At 41.7% G+C, this 20,223-nt stretch overlaps 1 protein-coding gene across 1 annotated transcript in view; it reads left to right on the top strand.

Annotated features, from left to right (window-relative positions):
- ABCC5 (ATP binding cassette subfamily C member 5) overlaps positions 1-20,223 on the top strand; it is a 112,686-nt gene that overhangs the window by 62,313 nt on the left and 30,150 nt on the right. The window contains exons 12-18 of the mRNA XM_044289346.1: positions 1,438-1,509; positions 4,919-5,043; positions 6,627-6,699; positions 14,576-14,779; positions 14,898-15,041; positions 16,858-16,960; positions 19,673-19,857. Coding sequence (XP_044145281.1) covers positions 1,438-1,509; positions 4,919-5,043; positions 6,627-6,699; positions 14,576-14,779; positions 14,898-15,041; positions 16,858-16,960; positions 19,673-19,857 — 906 coding nt within the window. The remainder of the gene's footprint in view (positions 1-1,437; positions 1,510-4,918; positions 5,044-6,626; positions 6,700-14,575; positions 14,780-14,897; positions 15,042-16,857; positions 16,961-19,672; positions 19,858-20,223) is intronic.

Raw genomic sequence — 20,223 nt, 5'->3', positions numbered from 1 at the left:
TGAATTGTATCTGGAATTCTTTATAGGGCCTTCTAGTATGGCCTTAGTCTCCAGTGGAAGTCCAATATGCCCACAATGATAGGTAGTTGATGTTGTGAATACCTATACAGCGCTATAGAGGGTTCTAACAATCGACTAATACTTTTGGTATATCGGACGTCAATCCTGTAATATTTTGGACAGAAAAAAAAGAACGTTCTATGCTATTCTGCCGCTTACCTCCCCTTTGTAGGGATAGTCCGCTTGAGTCCACGTTTTTTTTTTCCAAAGGAGCGGGTGAGGAACACCTGGGTGATGTATGAGACCGGCGTCGCACGTTGCTCTTTTTGATGACTGCATTCAGTACTCGCGGGATTACATTTACGTGACTTCCTGTATGGTCCAGTAGTGACGTCTTTCTTATATTCGATTCAAAGATTTGAAAATTCGATTTTTCGAATATTAAAGTCCTGTCTGCATGGCCATGCAACTAAAGAAATTTCGACAGGTGTATGGCTGGGTAAACGCCATACACCTGTCGAAATTTCTTTAGTTGCATGGCCATGCAGACAGGACTTTAATATTCGAAAAATCGAATTTTCAAATCTTCGAATCGAATATAAGAAAGACGTCACTACCGGACCATATGGGAAGTCACGTAAGTGTAATCCTGCGAGTACTGAACACGGTCATCGAACAGAGCAACGTGAGATGCTGGTCTCATACATCACCCGGTGTTCCTCACCCGCTCCTTCGAAAAAAAACGCAGACTATCCCTACAAAGGGGAGGTAAGCGGCAGAATAGCTGAGAACATTCTTTTTTTTCTGTCCAAAATATTACAGGATTGACGTCCGATATACCAAAAGTATTAGTCGATTGTTAGAACCCTCTATAGCGCTGTATAGGTATTCACAACATCAACTACCTATCATTGTGGGCATATTGGACTTCCACTGGAGACTAAGGCCATACTAGAAGGCCCTATAAAGAATTCCAGATACAATTCACGCAAGAGGATCGAATAATAATTTTTGGGACATTGATCTATATCCATCCACCCCATTGTGGCTATATCGATGTATTTTATTTGTGTTTTTTAACTTGTTTTACATTGCTACTCATTGGTTTTATATTAAATCACTTGTTTTATATTAACCTATTTTGCAATAAATGTGTGCTTTATGGTAGAGTGCTCGCCCAAATACATTTCTTCATTTCCAATTCAATTCAGAGAGGTAGGGTGTCCTCTCCCTGGGCTTGCAGCACCATACCATAGGCTATATAGGAGAGTAGCCACCACCACCACTATATATCCAAAGTATTTTAACCTGTTTTGTTTTTCCTAATAAAATTATTAGAAAATCTTGATTTAATTAGCCTAAAGAATACAATTTATGAATGCATTTAATTATGTTAATGTGATCTCTTCATAGTTGTTCATTTGCTTTTTTCCATAGGGCAAGCTGATAGGAATATGTGGTAGTGTGGGCAGTGGAAAAACATCCTTAATTTCTGCAATACTGGGACAGGTAATGTACTGGATAAGTTCAGTGTGTATGTGTCTTGTAAGATATGTTACAAAGTTTCTCATATTCACCTGTACTATTGATCTTTGCAAAGTTTGACACAATCGTGGCCATTTTAAATGATCACCAGGAAATTCATAGTTGGGGTCCATTCAAACGTCCGTAGTGTATTGCGGATCCGCAATACACCCGGCCGGCACCCCCCTAGAAATGCCTATTCTTGTCCGCAATTGCGGACAAGAATAGGACATGTTCCTTTTTTTTTTTTTTTTTTTTTTGGGGGAGCCGCGGACTGGAAGATCGGCGGTATGCTCCAGAAATGCGGATGCACTGTCCGCATCCATTCCGTCCCCATAGAAAATGAATGGGTCCGCACCCGTTTCGCAAAATTGCGGAACGGATGCAGACCCATCTGCGGACGTGTGAATGGACCCTTAAACTGGGCACATTGCCTTGTAGGGCTAGCTCAGATAAATGTAATGATACCTTTTACTTTGATCCATTGCTTCATTCTGGAGAAAAAGTTAAATAAGCAGTTACACTGAGGGTGAGTCCAAGCCACTGTAAGCACCCTTGCTCCTTCTCCTCCTCCTCTACCAGCCCCTCCCTCTTTATGATTAAAACAGGGGCAGATGAGATTAATATACATGAACAGGCCCTCTATCGAGAAGGAAGGGAATGGGCTGGAAGGAGGACCATCGACCCATTATAGGTGCACTTAACTGCTAAGTTGCCTATGGATTACAAAAAATACTTTTTCTCCAGAATGAAGCAACAGATCGCTAAGTAATAGGAAACATTACATTCAGCTCAGCTAGCTAACAAGGCAATGTGCCTGGTTTTAGTAGCCAATTTCCTGGTGACAGATTAAAATATCAATATTGTGTTAAGAAATCTAGACGTAAAAGTGCAGTAAATCACAGATAATTATGTTGAGCCTCATGCAGACGACCATATTTTTGGTCTGTGTCGGGTCCCTTTTTATTTTTTTGCAGATCAGATGCAGACCCATTCAGTTCAGCAGGGCCATAAAAGATGTGGACAACACACTGAGGAACATTTACTAAGCCCCTTATGCTACTATTGTGGCGTAAAAAAGTTACACATTATAACGCACACTGTCTGTGCCATTTTCCGAAGCACTATTTAATGGGCGTGGCTTAGTGGGAGGGCAGCTCTCCGGTTGTACTATAACTTGCGTCCCTGGCTGACATAGACTTCAGTTTCTGGCACACGACAGGGCAGAGAGGCACTTTGCGGACTGTGCAAAACACACGGTCTTGTGCATGAGGCCTTTTATAGTAATGAGTTTTCAGATCCTTAAGCTACATAAATGTTATGTTGTGTCAGAGTATATTGGCACACTAATATATCTGCAGTATAGTGTACTTTCCAATTGTTTTCCAGTGTAATAACACTAAAAGCAAATATTGGGATGTGAATTTTTATTACTTGCTGCCATATACTGGGATCATGTTGTGTTCTCCATAATCTGGGCATGGATTCCAAAGTCATCATGCATTCAGTCTATAGCTGCTAGGCTCAATTCCCTGAAATGCACAGTTCTCTTAAGTTTCTTCTCCCCTGCCTGCCTTTTAGATTTAGGTTTTATTTTGAGAAATGATTGACTATAATACAGGGCTCCAGATGGCGACCAAAATGGTCGCAAATGCGACCTAGAATTGCTAAATGGCGACAAGACATTGTAGTCTTGTCGCCATTTGCGCCTAGACCTCTGCCGCTTTCACATTACTGACATGGCACGCGCTGCTCTCAGCCTCGTGCCATGTTCTCAACAGCACAGGGGAGAAGGAGGCAGTCCCTCCCCCCTGCACCACTGCTGCTGCTGCCACCAATGCGCTGATAGCAGGGAGGAGGAGGGGAGGGGCTGTGGCCACTGCGCCACCAATGAATATCGTTTACACTTAATACAAACGCAGGCTGCAGCTGCCGGACACATCCTATACCCGGCACCCAGTCTCTATGACTGCGCGCTGCTATCTGACGCTGTTAACCCCTCCCCCCCCCAGGTTCCGCATCTGAGGGGTTGATAGCGGCGGATCTCAGCGCGCAGTCATAGAGGCTGGGTGCCGGGTATGGGATATGGCCGCCACCCGCAGCCTGCGTTTGTATGAAGCATAAACAATATTCATTGGTATTATAATCATCGGTGGTGCAGTGCGCCCCCCATCCCCCAAGTATCATCTTTGGTGGCAGTTCTGATCGGCGCCCCAGCAGTGTAATCCTGGGGCTCCGATCGGTTACCATGGCAGCCAGGGCGCTATTGAAGTCCTGGCTGCCATAGTCGGCTCCATACTGCTGTGTGCACAGGGCAGCAGGGACAGTGTGAGGTCCTATTTACCCTGATAGAGCTCTATCAGGGTGAATAGGACAAGGGATGAAAGATCCCAGGTTCTAGCCCCTAAGGGGGGTAAATGGGTAATAAATAAAAAGGTTAAAAAAAAACACCAAAATATTACGTTTTTAACTCACCCCCTTGCCCAATTTTACATATAAAATATATAAACTATAACAATAAAAAAATAAAAACTTTTTCAGGCGTGGCGATATGTAAAGTATTAAAATATATTTAAAAATATCTCCTATGCGGTGAACGCTGTAACGGGGGGGGGGGGGGGACTTGCAATTTGCCATTTTTTTTGTCACCTTGTCCCAACAAAAATTCGGTTAGGACTGTTCTATTATGGTCCAGACATTCCATAAAATCTGGAATGCACGCAACTTTTTTGGCGGTTTATTTTTTTCACATGGAATAGAGTATCGCAATACTTTTTTATGCTATCGAAATAGTCAAAATTTTGGTATCGTGACAACCCTAGGTAAGACATTTTTTTTTGTTTTTTTAATTATACCGTAATTTATAATGTATTTTTAAGTTTGGCGGCTAAAAATTTTTATTTGGCTCCAAAATTTTTCCGGTTAGGAGCCAATGGCTCCTTGATATTTTTTTTTTTTGTCTGGAGCCCTGTAATATCTGCATTACTTTAGAGGGGGAGTTTTATCAAGACTGGCGCTTTCTGTGCCTGTCTTGATATCCCCTTAGCTGCTGGAGGATGCACATAATTTATGACTAGGCTACACCTTGTCATAAATTAAGTGCATCCTCCTGCAGTCTGTGTGCCTAACCAGAAATCTACGACCACGTGGAGCTGCCGTACATTTCTGTCTTCATTTCCATACTGGTGTAAATTAAGATAAATTTGTTGCTGTCTGGCCACGCCCCTTTACCACTCTTGTCACACACCCTTTTAGAAAAGTGACAAGGACAGCAAATAAAGGGGAGACATTTTTAACACCATTTTTCAGGCCTAAAGGGGAATGATAAATCCCCCCCCAATTTTCTTTTTTTCTGTACTTTTTCAGTACTTAATCACTAGTATATTCTTTGCAGATGACACTTCTAGAAGGCAGCATTGCTGTCAATGGGTCTTTTGCCTATGTTGCTCAGCAAGCTTGGATATTGAATGCAACTCTAAGAGATAATATTCTGTTTGGAAATGATTATGATGAGGAAAGGTATGTGTCAGATACTATATTACATCCATCTCCAAGTAAAAACTGCATGAAAAAATGCCCATGTTTCGGTTTTCAGCGCTTAAAGGGTTTCTGTCATGAGAAATAACGTTTTGTAGCTGACTGACATTAGTGATGTGCTAATGTCAGCAGTACATAACAGTATGCTTTTTAACTCCCTGCCTGCCGCCGTTCTCTTTAAAATAAAGACTTTTAAAATATGCTAATGAACCTCTATATGTGCTATTAAGGCGTTGCTTCAGCACCTAGAGACTCGGTCTACGCACCCATTGGCACGCCCAGGTCCAGTTGATTGACTTTCTAGTTCTCCTCAGTGTCCTGTAAATCCTGCGCATGCGACTTCTCGTTTAGTATTCGGCGCAGGCACAGTGAGAGAAGGATGCGCTCCTGGTGCCTGCTTACTCACTGCGCCGAAGGAAGGAAGCCAGCAGCAGAAGCGCGTCATTCACTCACTGCACCTGCGCCGAATACTAAACAAGATGGCGCAGGGTTTACGGGACCCTGAGGAAAACTCTAAAGTGAATCAACTGGACCTGGGCGTGCCAAAGGGTGCGTAGACTGAACCTCTAGGTGCTGAAGCAACGCCCTAATAGCACCTAGAGGCTAATTAGCATATTTGTAAAGTCTTTATTTTAAGAGAGCGGCGGCAGGCAGAGAGTTATAAATCATACTGTTATGTACTGCTGACATTAGCACATCGCTAATGTCAGTCAGCTACATAATGTTATTTCTCACGATAGAAACCCTTTAAAGGGGTATTCCAGTTAAAACAAGTTATCACCTATTTACAGGTGATAATTTGTCACCCATCTACAGGATAACTATCAGATTGGTGGGAGGTCCTACCGCTGGGACCCCCCACCAATTACGAGAAAGGGGGCCCTATACCATGTGGACCCCTCCCCTGAAATGGACGTAATAGCAGGTCAGAAATATGCACCGCCGTTTCATTAATTTCTATTGGAAGCACTGGAGATGGCCTTGGCAATGATGTAATCTGATCCTTCAGTGAGCAGGTAGTCTGTCTTGATCGCAGAAGATTTCTCACACATTTCTGAGAAAGTTAGTTTACAAAAGAAGGAAAACAGCTGAAAACTCTAGAACAGGGTATTTTGCCTGTATTATTGCTTTATGCCTTAACTATATAATGTCAGAAACGCCTTAAACCTAACTTTGTGCCCTCATCGATGGCTGACATTATGCAACATTAGGTAATAGCTTTCATAATTGTACATTGCAAAAAGTTGTGTGCATAGGTACAAATGATCATAATGTGATGACATCTAGACACAGTAACTTCTGGAGGCCACGTCATACTACTATGTCATTTGTGCTGATGATTCCTACTTGACAGTCTCCTCTTTAATGGTAATGATATCTCTACTAGGCATGGTTTTGGTGTGACTGTATTGTACATGCCTGTAGTTACCTTAGAATGTATAATGTAAATACATACTGGTAGAATGTAGTAAATGTTTGAGCAAATACACCACAAAATTGTGCTATTTGATACAGTTAGGGTAATTATGATCTGTATGTGCTTTAATTCTTGCTTCTTTTTCCAGGTACAACACTGTTTTAAGCGTTTGCTGTCTCAGACCAGATTTGGCAATACTGCCCAACAGTGATTTGACAGAGGTGCGTTCTGTTAAGTGCTACATTGCCTTATTCATTGCCGACATAGGGCCAGATTTATCATTAGCTCAAGTCAGAATAATGACGTGAAAGGCGCAAATTTTTGCGCAATCACTAAAACTGCGCAAAAAATTGCGACTTTTTTCTGCTCTGCAGTATGCTCGTCAGTTTTCTGAAAGTAGGCGTGTTTTCTTATGTAAATTAATCTTTAGACAGATTTACTATTGCGACTATTAAAAAAGTTGCAAAAAAATTCGCAATTTTACTCCAGTCAGGACCTTGCTTATCTTATGAGACTTTTTAATAGAACATGCGACTTTTTCGTAAAGACGTGCGACTTTTGTAAAGCTGCTTACTGACGGATAAACTGCTACCATCAAACATAGCCATATGTGAAAGTGGAGTGAGCTGTCAGAGTAATGATAAATCTGGCCCTATGTGTTTTGCTGATTGTTTTCTATATAACTTATGTTGTATTATCTTCTACATAACCACCATCAATAATTGCCAGTACTGTGCTAATAAATGATTACATAAATAATTGCTACTTAAGACTGTTACTTAAAAGGGTTATCCCATGACTAATGTAAAAAATGAAAATTAGACATTCTATAGTACAGTACATGACCATCTCTTTCTAATGCAGCTAGAACCAGCCCTGTACCTCACATGGATCCAGAGATCTCCCCATTAATTACTCTGCTAGATTTATATCAACCTGGCAGCTCAAGGGAGTGTCTATTCTGACGCAGCTTAGGGGACGTGTCCATGCTCTCCTTATCACAACTCAGGAGGCAGCTGAAGGATGAAACTGAGCATGTGCAGCCATCTCAGTGAGCAGGACAAAGAAATAAGAGAAAAAACTAACTGCAGGTGGCGCTATACAGATACATTTTATTGAATAACTCACGCTTGTCTCTCCATTTCACCGCGAGCAGTTCTTGGTTACACGAAGCAGCCCTCTCCCCCCTTGCAAGACGGGTGGTAACGAGCCGTTGGGGGAAGCCCCGGCGACTAGGTTGCACGGTGCCACATCAGCCAATCTGTTCTAGGAACAAATGCCTGAAGAGGGGCACACTTATGTAGAAATTGTCCACATAAAGATGGTACCCCTTGCCAAATAAGGGTGACACCAAGTCCCAGACTGCTCCCCAGGTAGTCAGGGCAAACGACCGGCTCCAGGGTTTGATCTTTACCCTCATGGATCCGAAATTTGTGGGTATAGCCTGTGGCCCTTTCACAGAGATTATACAATTTGACCCCATACCGGGCGCGTTTGCTTGGGATGTATTGTTTGAAGCCAAGGCGCCCGGTAAAATGTATAAGGGACTCGTCTACGCAGATGTTTTGCTCAGGGGTATACAAATCTCCAAATTTCTGGTTGAAGTGGTCTATGAGGGGCCGAATTTTGTGGAGCAGGTCAAAAGCTGGGTCGCCTTTGGGACGGGAGGTGCTGTTGTCGCTAAAGTGCAGGAAACGCAGGATGGTCTCAAATCGTGTCCTGGACATGGCAGCAGAGAACATGGGCATGTGATGAATTGGGTTCGTGGACCAATATGACCGCAATTAATGTTTTTTTGTTAGTCCCATGTTGAGGAGAAGGCCCAGAAAAATTTTAATTTCGGAAACTTGGACGGGTTTCCACTGGAAAGACTGGGCATAAAAGCTTCCCGGGTTGGCGGCTATAAATTGAGTGGCATGTCGTTTTGTTTCTACCACAACTAAGTCCAACAGCTCCGCAGTCAAGAACATCTAAAAAAAAAACATGGTCGAACCGATCTGAGCTGTCTCAACCCGAACTCCAGACTGGGCGGTGAAAGGGGGACTACTGGTGCGGCTGAAGTTGGGGGCTGCCAATCAGGGTTTGCCAGTACCTCACGGACTCTAGGGGCTCTACGGGCCTGTCTGTGCGGTGGCTGCGACGGGGGAACTAATGCACGTGCCAACGTACCAGCTTCAACTGCCCTTCTGGTGCTCGCCACTTCACCATGTTGTACGGCAGTGCTGGTACTAGGTCCAGGATGGGCTGCGCTGCTGGTGTATGCCTCACCACGTAATCCGCCAGCGCCAGCCCCACTCTGCTGCCCTTGAAGCAGATCCTGCGCAACCTGTGGTCTAGCTACACGGGGCCAGGTACGCCTGGTGGTATCAGGGACCTCAACCTCCTCGTCCGAACTTTGGGTCAGAGTGCCACTGCTTTCTACAGATTTGTATTCTGACCCGCTGGATTCGTCAGATGAGGGTTCCCATTCCTCATCCGACTGGGTCAGAAGCCTGTAGGCCTCTTCAGAAGAATACCCCTTATTTGCCATTTGGACTACTAAATTTAGGGGGTATTTCCTGAGACTAACCAAGGAAAAAAGCATGCCTGTCTTACAAATGGGAGGCTAGCGAAGTACCGGAGGCCGCTGCGATTGATAAAAATATCAAAACTGATTTTATTTTTTTTTATTTTATTTTTTTTATCGCCGCAGCGCTTGTAAAATGATTGTGCAGTGATAAAAAAATTAAATACAAATTTTGTCACTGCGGGCGTGGGTTAACGCACGTGTGGGCGACCGATCGGGCAAACACTGCGTTTTGGGTGGAGGGCGAGCTAAGGTGACACTAATACTATTATAGATCTGACTGTGATCAGTTCTGATCACTTACAGATACTATAAAAGTACAAATGCTGATTAGCAATACGCTAATCAGCGAATCAGTGACTGCGGTGGGCTGGGCGCTAACCGACGCTAACTAACTAACCAAGGGGCCTAAACGATCCTAAACCTAACAGTCAATACTAGTGGGGGGAAAAAAGTGACCGTTTACACTGATCACTTTTTTCCCTTTCACTAGTGATTGACAGGGGCGATCAAGGGGTTAATTGGGGTGATGGGGGGGGGGGGTGATCTGGGGGTTAAGTGTGCTGTTTGGTGTACTCACTGTGAACTGTGCTCCTCTGCTGGAACCAACCGACGAAAAGGACCAGCAGAGGAGCACAGAAGCCATTTAACACATTATATTCATCAGCCTGCCAGCGACGATCATTGGCTGGCAGGCTGATGACGAAATTGTCCTTTAACTTTTGCCGGCCCGCGATGCGCATGCGCGGGCCGGCTCTGACCGAAGTCTCGCGAGATGACGCGCCGGCGCGTCCAGGAGGAATTACAGGACCGCCGCAAAGACCTGGTCCTGAGGAGGTTAAACTGTTACATGAGTAGTTTGAAACGGAGTCAAAGCAGTTCTTACCTTTGTTTCTAAATATGATGAGTTTGATATGGTTAGCTGTACGCAATTATTCTTCTACTCCCAAGGATGTATGTGATACATCCATGACTTTAATGGGGCATTTCCACACCAATCTCCATAAGTGGAAGGGGAGATGCCCTGACCCACATTGTATTCAGACCGGGAATGAATAGAGAGGTGGCTACTTATGTTTGGCAACTGCCTCATGAGGTGAGGTGGAGATCAGGAGACCCCAATTAAAAACTTGCTTTGTCTAGACTAAGGCACCATGGGCCGGATTCCTGCTGAGAGCAGGAGTGCACGGCGTCCTTGGTTGCTAGGACGCGGTGCGCCCCCTGCTGCCGCCGCAGTACATTAATACACTGGTATAGATCATACCAGTTTTACTGTACTGCGGCGGCAGCAGGGAGCGCACGGCGTCGTAGCAACAAATGATGCCTTGCGCTCCTGCTCTCAGCAGGAATCCAGGCCGTGGTTCCACAGACCACTCACTGCCGTGAAACACTTCAATGTGAACATACCGTAAGAGTTAGCGCTTATCTTGGTATTAAAGCCGAGCCCTTTAGCTTTCAAATGATTCCAGGCTCAGTATTCTAGGTCAAATATTTGTGGTGCAGTTACTTGTTTAAAGGCTACGTCCATGGCAACCACAAGCAACATAGATATATGGTGCCTGGTACCAAAATATCCACAGCCTAATCTAAGCACAGCACACGATAGTATATATGGTTGGCGTGGACACGCTGAGAGATGGCGCCGTACATCATGGTGCTGTCGCGCCCGATTGGTTGGAGCACAGGTGTCCGCAATCTAGGTACCTTACTCGCTTATGTTACTAGTACATATACCCTGCTCTTTCATTCCTTTTTTTTATACCTCCTGACGAAGCCGCTGAGGTGAAACGCGCATCGAGGTCTTTGTGCTTAGGGCTATTACATCCATCTGGGCTTGGTTATGTCTTCAGGTACGTCCCAGGACTTAAGTGTCTATTGAGACACCATTATAGACATTGCCATATACAGCATCCATATTAGGCCTATGTTATTGATCAGGTCATACATATATACTATCGTGTGCTGTGCTTAGATTAGGCTGTGGATCTTTTGGTACCAAGCACCATATATCTATGTTGCTTGTGGTTGCCATGGACGTAGGCTGTGGATCGCACTAACATCCATTAATTTTTCTTGAGATAATAGTATTATATTATGCAATTCTCCACTGGGGGTATATACACCTCTTTGGCGCACATTGGATGTTTGTGAGTCACAGCACGGACCTGGTCCCTGTTAAGTGCTTATTAGCCTTGTGGGGATACATTACAGTCTAGTGGAATATATGCCCTTTGCTTTTCTGTTTACTTTTTTCCATCTTGCCCTTTCTCTCTATATTTTATACATAATAAAGTTATATGAATTTGGATATATTATCTCCACTGGCTTTTTTGTTATGACATTGTATGTTATTCCAGGTGGAACGTTGTGCTGTCAATTATAGACGGGGGCTTTTTGTAAATTGATGGCTTCCCGACAATTGTCTGCTCTATCTGCCCGTGTAATAGGGCCTTTAGCCACCTTCTTATCATTAAATACAGCCCTGATCAAAAGTTTAAGACCACTTGAAAAATGGCAAAAAATTATATTTAGCATGGCTGGATCTTAACAAGGTTCCAAGTAGAGCTTCAACATGCAAAAGGAAGAAATGTGAGTGAGACAAAACATTTTTTGAGCATTCAATTTAATAAACTGAAACAGGCTGTTTTTCAGCTGATCAAAAGTTTAGGACCACACCTCCAAAAAAAAAAACTAAACCCCACCAAAACAGAAATCCAACTTCCTGTTGTGCTTTTTCATAAGTTTAAACAGTTATACTTACTTATTTTAGTTATAATGGGTATTCATTGCCTTTAAGAGCAATGTTGATTTATATTCACTGTTTTATATGAAGCTTCATGTAGGCCAAAGTAAGTCCATGAGAAGATTACTGTACTGTTCATAACTAGTGTTATTGTAACAATATATTATACATTTAGAAAGTTAGAAGATACGCCGCACCTGCAGATTCTGAGGCTTTATTGTTTTTCCTATCTGAACATGAATTCCAAAGTGTGAGAATGGTCTAGATGTTCCTCAAAGTATATATTCATGTATCAAAGTTTGTCCCTCAGCCCTGAGACAAGGCCCCAGATGTCAGAGGTGTGAAGTAGTGAAAATATTAGGCATGTATGAGTTAACCCTTAATGGTATGATGTTTATTGCTTATACAACAGTGCCATCTAGATATAAGCGGTTAATACTACATCAGTAGCAAAATTGCATTCTGGGTAGTATTATGACGTCATGCTCCTTATCAATGCACACACCCCTCCAACAATGATTGGAAAGTTCCAAACTCGGAGGGCGTGTTCATCTGATAAGTTTTGGGTTAAGAAACCAGTTACCAGAAAGAAAAAAAAAGAGAAAGAAAAAGAGAAACAAACATTTGGATTATAGATCTCTGGAGAATCATTTGGATTATCGGGAAAAACTCTTGAGAGCTGGCTGCCCCAAGACTCTGCACATCACTTGACCCTTGGGTAATGTATATTTTGTTTTATGTAGTATTGATCTAAATTAATTGGCTTGATACTTAGCCAGATACCCACTCATTTGCGGACGTGTTACGTTAGTTGCTACATCCGTATTTTCTCTGATTTCAGTTACGATGCATATAACTGAAACAAGGGGATAATATTGGAGAAACTCTTTGTTGGGAATCTTTGAATTCCCTAGTTTGATATCAAGCCAATAATTTATAAGTTTTGTTGCAATACTACCATTATCTGAAAGATTGGTCATCATTTTTTGATTGTATATTTCTCACAAAATTTAAAGCTGTATTGCATAAAATTCTTGTGTTGGTTGAGTAGTGTTTTGTTGGTATCATATAGTGGTGAATTCTGGGTACTGCATATCATGGTATATTATTGAAATTTATGTTGATTCACTTTCGTTTGTATTTTAACCTATTGTATAATAAACCATTTATATTTTTGCATAGACGCTTGTACCCTGTTTTACTGATTGCACAAAATAATCAGGTTCTTGATTGAACTCTTTGAGATGTTTATGTCCATCTAACGGGTCAATATAGTTTGCATAATTTTTCTTTTGACCCGATAATTTTTTTTTATATTTATATAAAGCATTTGCTTTATATACCCGACATTCCAAACATGAACTCGGTAATGAGCAGCTCTGCCGTTATTGTTTATCACTTCAAAAAAAAAAAATCGGCATGCTTGATGCAAGCGTTTCCATGAGATGAGTGGGAACATTTCTCCAAGTGGTGAAGACGTCCGCACGAAGGCCATCTACTGTCTGGAACTGTTGTCCATTTTTGTAAACTTCCATTGCCATCCATCCCCAAATGTTCTCAATTGGATTTAGATCAGGGGAACACGCAGGATGGGCCTAAAAAAATGATGATATTCTCCTGGAAGAAGTCCCTTGTCCTGCGGGCATTGTGTACTGTAGCGTTGTCCTGTTTAAAAACCCAGTTGTTACCACACAGACGAGGGCCCTCAGTCATGAGGAATGCTTTCTGCAACATCTGGACATAGCCAGCGGCTGTTTGACGCCCCTGCACTTCCTGAAGCTCCATTGTTCCACTGAAGAAAAAAGCACCCCAGACCATTATGGCGCCCCCTCCACTGTGGCGCGTAGAAAACATCTTGGGTGGGATCTGCTCGTCATGCCAGTAACGTTGGAAACCATCAGGATCATCAAGGTTAAAAAAAATAATAATCTCATCAGAGAATAAAACTTTCTTCCACCTTTTGAATGTCCCATGTTTGGTGCTCTCTTGAAACGTCCAAACGAGCAGTTCTGTGGCGTTCAAGGAGACGAGGTCTTTGAAGACGTTTTTTTTTTGTTTTTGAAGCCCTTCAGTCTCTGATGCCGTCTGACGGTTATGGGGCTGCGGTCAGCACCAGTAAGGGCCTTAATTTGGGTCGAGGATCGTCCAGTGTCTTGACGGACAGCCAATTGGATCCTCCGGCTCAGTGCTGATGACATTTTTTTGGGTCTTCCACTTGACTTTTTTGTTCCATAACCCTCAGGATCATTTAAGAAATTCCAAATGACTGTCTTACTGCGTCCCACCTCAGCAGCGATGGCGCGCTGTGAGAGACCCTGCTTATGCAGTTCAACAACCCGACCATGTTCAAAAAGGGGATTTTTTTTTTTTTTTTGCCTTTGCCATCACAACGTGTGACTACCTGACAGAAAATGACAATGAATCCACATCTTTGCACAGATTTAGCCTTTTAAAGGCACGTGGTCCTAAAATTTGGATCAGCTGAAAAACAGCCTGTTTCAGTTTAATCGTTATTTTCAATTAATTGAATGCTTAAAAAATGTTTTTTGTCTCTCTCATCTCTTCTTGTTGCATGTTGAAGCTCTACTTGGAACCTTGTTAAGATCCAACAATGTAAAATATTTAAAAAAAAATCTATTTTTCAAGTGGCCTTAAACTTTTGATAAGGGCTGTATGAGCATTTGAGGTCAAGTTCTGAGATAAGGAGACCATCGAAACTCAAGGCGCTGCACAAAGACAGTGGTTCAAAATTTTTAATAAAGACTAACTGAATTTTTTTTTTTTATAGATTGGAGAGCGTGGAGCCAACTTGAGTGGTGGCCAGAGGCAAAGAATCAGTCTGGCAAGGGCCCTGTACAGTGACCGCAGCATTTACATTCTGGATGATCCTCTCAGTGCCTTAGATGCCCACGTAGGCAACCACATCTTCAATAGTGCTATCAAAAAGCACATGAAATCTAAAACAATTTTGTTTATCACCCACCAACTTCAGGTAATGGTCAGAGACAAGGGAAGTGCTAAGAATGGTGCCAAGGTGACATAGCCTGAACACATGGTCAAACTTGACACACCAGTCATTCTGTGCCCTCTTTAACACTTTCTACCTCCAGTACCTTGTGGACTGTGATGAAGTGATTTACATGAAGGAAGGATGCATCTCAGAAAGAGGGACACACGAGGATCTTATGAAGCTCAATGGGGAATATGCTACGATTTTTAATAACTTACAACTCGGGGATGCACCTCATGTTGAGGTAAGATTAAGGCATTTAGCCTTTTTTTTTTTTTTTTTTTTTTTTTTTGTGTTACTCCTCTTATACTTTAAAACCTAGAAACAAGGGCAAATGTACTAAAACTGGCATGACATACGCCAGTCTCGGCATAGTCTATTGGCTCAAAATGATCCAAATTTATTTAACAAATTCTGTTAGCAGTTTTGACCATGCTAAGCTGCTGACAGCATTTGGTAGGGGGCACAAGAGGGAATTAAAATTTGTTTTTGTGGAGCTTTTCTCATCAAAAGTGGTGAATATAAAGTTTTATTCTGCTCTCTCCCATGGCCTGGTCTCACTGTTAAACATTCTGCATTAAGCTTCTTCAAAGCTCCTCCCCTCTACTCCGAGTGATAGGTGTATCATCCAATCAGAAGACCACTACAGCTGTCATTTAGAGGGAAGGGGCTGTCAAACAGCTTAATTCAGAGAGCAACTTATTAGATACTATAGGACGGTTGATGAACTTGAAAACACAGCCCTTTGTGTTTTTGTTTGGAACCGTTGAAGGTCATTTTTTTTTTTTTTATGCTAAGGCTTACAGTGTTCAGTGCAACTACCAATGTCTGGGGCATTGGGTTTTTGCGCATTTAATGGGGTGGGAAATGATGTTGGCCAATTTGTTGTCTTGGGGTTTTTGTCACTTCACCATCCCAAAAATGTATGATCATAAATCATACACACTCCAAAATGTTATCATTAAAAAACAGATCGGTTTGCAAAAACTGAGCCCTCACAGCCCTGTAGGCATTAAAAAGTTAGGGGGAGGAGGGGTCAGAATATGACTTGGTCAGAAAATTCTCTGGATGCTCCCTCTACCTAAAATGAGCATTCTGTGCCTTGGATGTAGTCATGTAATCACTGTGATCTTAGCCAAACACTAAGGCCTCATGCACACTGCCGTGTTTCACGGCCGTATGCGGGCCGTGGAACCGCGGCCTGGATCCCTCCTGAGAGCAGGGGCACACGGCGTCATGGGTTGCTATGACGCCGTGCGCTCCCTGCTGCCGCCGCAATACAGTAATACACTGGTATGATCTATACCAGTGTATTACTGTACTGTGCCGGCAGCAGGGAGCGCACGGCGTCATAGCAACCAGTGACGCCGTGCGCTCCTGCTCTCAGGAGGGATCCAGGCCGCGGTTCCACGGCCCGCACACGGCTGTGAAACACGGCAGTGTGCATGAGGCCTAAGGCCGAGTTCACATGTGCATTGAACTTTCAGTCCATCTGATCTGTCAGTCCATTATTTTGAACATTAGTTATGCTCAGTTTGCATCAGTTTCTGTCAGTTCCGTCAGACATCAGTTATTTTTGACGAGACAAAAGCGTAGAAAATGGATTAGAAGGACAGAAAGCTCAACGTAGATGTAAACTCGATCTAAGTGGCATGCATAGAGAAATAAGTTAATTGCACTACCCTGAGCTGACAGTTTTTCAACTGAATACACTTATAGCACCTTTTGGGATCTGCACTTTTTGTTAGAACTGTATGTCTTAACCTCCATTCTGCAATACAAGTTGGCCAGAAGAGGTTGTAGCGCTCCTGACAGATTGGGATCCCAGAAGTGGGACAGTTTATTAAACCAGTAGGACAATTTCTGCAACTGTTATTGCAACTTGTCTAAAGCAAGTAACTTGTATGGAATAGACTCACCATTTAATGGTTTACACTTCTTACCAGCATTTGCTTACTGTATAATTAACCCACTTGTTTGTTTGTTTTCTGTAATATCCACGTGAGTAGGTTGTCTTTTTTTTTTTGTAATTTTCCTAAAATGTATTTTTATCTATGCAGGTGAGTCTCAAAAAGAATGTGAGCACTTCCTTAAAGAAGCCTTTAGACAAAGGAAATAAGCCAGGGTCTGTGAAGAAAGAGAAGGTCACAAAAAAAGAAGATGGTAAACTATTTCTCTCCCCCACAGGTTTCCTTTGAGCACATTAAAGTGTTGGAACTATAAGTAAATGCTTTATATAAAAGAAAAGATCAAAGGAAAAATTTCAAGGGGAATTGATCCTAGAGGTGGACATATAAAACACCTCAAAAAGAGTTTTTTGTTAATTTTAATTATGTTGTGCAATCAGTAAAACATGGTACTAGCGTCTATGCAAAAATATAAATTTATTATACAGTAACTCAAAATACAATCAAAGCTTAATGAACATAAAATTCAATAATATGCAATAACAAGCAGCGATATGCAGTACCCTAAATTCTGCATTAGATTGCTCTCGCACACATACCAGCGTTCCTTATTAATTCTCAAACATAAGAATGTAATACCATGTCCCGACCACAATTATCAGATATAAAACTCAAAAGTGATAAGGACAGATACGAACCCTTGCTCTGCTCAAACTATGACCAATCTCGGATATCGGGTAGTATCACTACACAAATTATAAATTATCAGGCCTGATATTACTATGGAATGTGAAGATTCCAATCGGCGAGTTTTTCCGATATCAATAGTAGATGTTTTATTCAGTAATATGCATATTTACTGAATAGTGATAATATTGATGTAGCGCTTTTAACATTATACATCCGCACTACAGCGGGGAGTTACTAAATATCAAGCGAATTAATTCAATCAATACTACACATATTAAATTTATGTTACCCGAGAATGCAAATGATATGCAGAGTCTATGGGAAGTCAGCTCTCAAGTCTGTTCTGATCATTGGGATTTTCCTCCTGGGGTGTCTCTCCTTTCTTTGTCCTTTTTTCTCTCTTTTTGTCTTTCTTTTCAGTGTTCTTTTCCCTTCAGGTGTATGTGGTTTATGATCACAAACTTATCAGACACACCTTTCTAACTTGGAGTTTTCAAATCATTGTCGGTTAGGTGTGTACATATGATAATGACTGTGATGTCACTATATCACCCAGAATGCATTTCAATTGTTGGCGCAATGTTGCCTATTCATACCTAGGTGGCACTATTGCATGAGCTACTAGCATCATCACTAGTAAGGGTTAAATGTCCAGGTCTGATTTAGTCTTACATTCCATACACATAACATAAGGAATCCTAAATCAGAGCTAAGGGATTAACTTTGACACATGTACCAATTAAAGTATAGACAATCAGGTACCAGTTAGACATCTCCTAAACCCATGGTGGCGAACCCATGGCACGGGTGCCAGAGGCGGCACTCATAGCTCTCTCTCTGGGCACCCACACCCTGGAAATAGTCTATGGTGTACCAATATGCCTTTAGACTTTTCCCGCCATTCATCAGCGCAAGGCGCACTATGAACAGCACAGGTGGCTCATTGAATGTAGGCAGGCTCTGGTACATGGACTATATACTATATTGGACTGTAGTATTCAGGTTAAATTGCCGTGTTGGCACTTTGCCATAAATATTTGGGTTTTGGGTTGCAGTTTGGGCACTTGGTCTCTACACGGTTCACTATCACTGTCCTAAACTAATCAAATTTATGGTACCGATAAGAATATAATAGACCTTGTACTCTCAGATGTGTGTCTCCTCTGTTACTCCAACGGTTGATTGTTAGTTAAAATAAAATTATCTTACTAATAAAGTTTACACTTAAAATTTTTCTCATCATGCTTTAAGAGTGTATGCATTCCTAGTGAGAAATATATAAGATAATAGATGCATTTATGTCCTTCATAATATTCAACAACATAGTACAATATATATGTCCTATTGATTATCTTCTATTAAAACTTAATGTTCATTATACATATAAATCACAGATTTTCTGCTTCATCAATTCACATTAAACCATAGGGATAATTAGTACCAGATGTGTCTAGAAAATATCCTTATCTCAGTCATAAATCTGTAAGGAGCCAAGAATGACTCTTAGACTGGCACATCTTATAGAGAAGAAACCTTATAAACCGTGTCCTTTCCATGAACCTCTTTGGGCCTACTCTAAAATACATACAAATATATCACAATATGGCCTCTTATAGGTAAAGAAATCCACTATAATTAGGATATTTAGATATAAATGTTATACACCTTTGAAAAGACACAACAAAAGGTGTTTTTCAAAAATGTAGCAAAATCAGTAGGTGTTATAAAATAAAGGCAAAAACTCACCTTTTAAGTGTCCCACCCCCACTGGGACTACTGTGGTCATGTGCCGATCATCGCTCGTGTGACATCGCCATCAGTACAGTTTTTATACCTATGCCCTCATTGTCTAATTCAAGTTTGATTGTGGGGACAATTGATATCAGGCTAGAAATTTTTACTGGGAATGATTATAATTTTTATATCTGCTTAATGGAACTTCCCATGCCAGAATAAATAAAAAGGCATGGGATTGGGACCTTTACCTAGAAATCCTCTGTTGCCAGCCTTTCTGCACTTTAGAGTGATACTACTGAAGATGTGGCAGTGATGGGCAACAGTGGGGTGTACTGAGAAACAGGCACGAAAAGTGTTCTTCAGAGGGGCAAGAATCCATATTTGTTATCGAGCTATGCTTTCTCATTTCTGGAACTGTAGTTATTATTTACAATAATGTTCCATAATGTTGATGGATTATTAGGATCTGTTTAAAATAATTGTGAAATAAGTTATCATTTTATACAGAATGTTGTTTTTATTTGGGCTATGTAATCCACAGGCCAGCTTATGCAAATGGAGGAGAAAGGCAAAGGATCGGTGCCCTGGTCAGTATATGGTGATTATATCCAGGCAGCTGGCGGTCCTTTCGCGTTTTTCATCATCATGGCCCTATTTGTGCTCAATGTTGGAAGCACAGCCTTCAGCAATTGGTGGCTCGGTTATTGGATTAAGCAAGGAAGCGGGGTAAGGCTCTCTTTACAATGTTAAATTTCATGTCCATAAAGTCAGATTGAACCATATTTACTGTGTATCAGATTTCCTTTTTCCTATGGAGAGAGAGACACATATTTCATTCAATAAGCAAAAATACTCCTCTGCACTCCAGATACATGCAAAAATTGCTGCTGTGAACATGGGTGAATAAATCGCTTTCATTTTTGCATGTATCTGGAGTTCTTTGGGGTATTTTTGCTTATTGTTATTTGAATCCTCGGTTGGGATTAAATACGCTGGCACTCATCTTGGATTGTCATAGACTGTGAGAGTACTGCTTCATTTTTTCTGTTTGTGCACTTTTGAACAAGTATGATATGATGGTGAAATGTTACA

The sequence above is a fragment of the Bufo gargarizans genome, chromosome 4 (assembly GCF_014858855.1).
Source record: "Bufo gargarizans isolate SCDJY-AF-19 chromosome 4, ASM1485885v1, whole genome shotgun sequence".
Lineage (NCBI taxonomy): Eukaryota > Metazoa > Chordata > Amphibia > Anura > Bufonidae > Bufo > Bufo gargarizans.
Note: the sequence above shows the minus strand (reverse complement) of the source record. Positions and strands in the feature narration are given on the sequence as shown.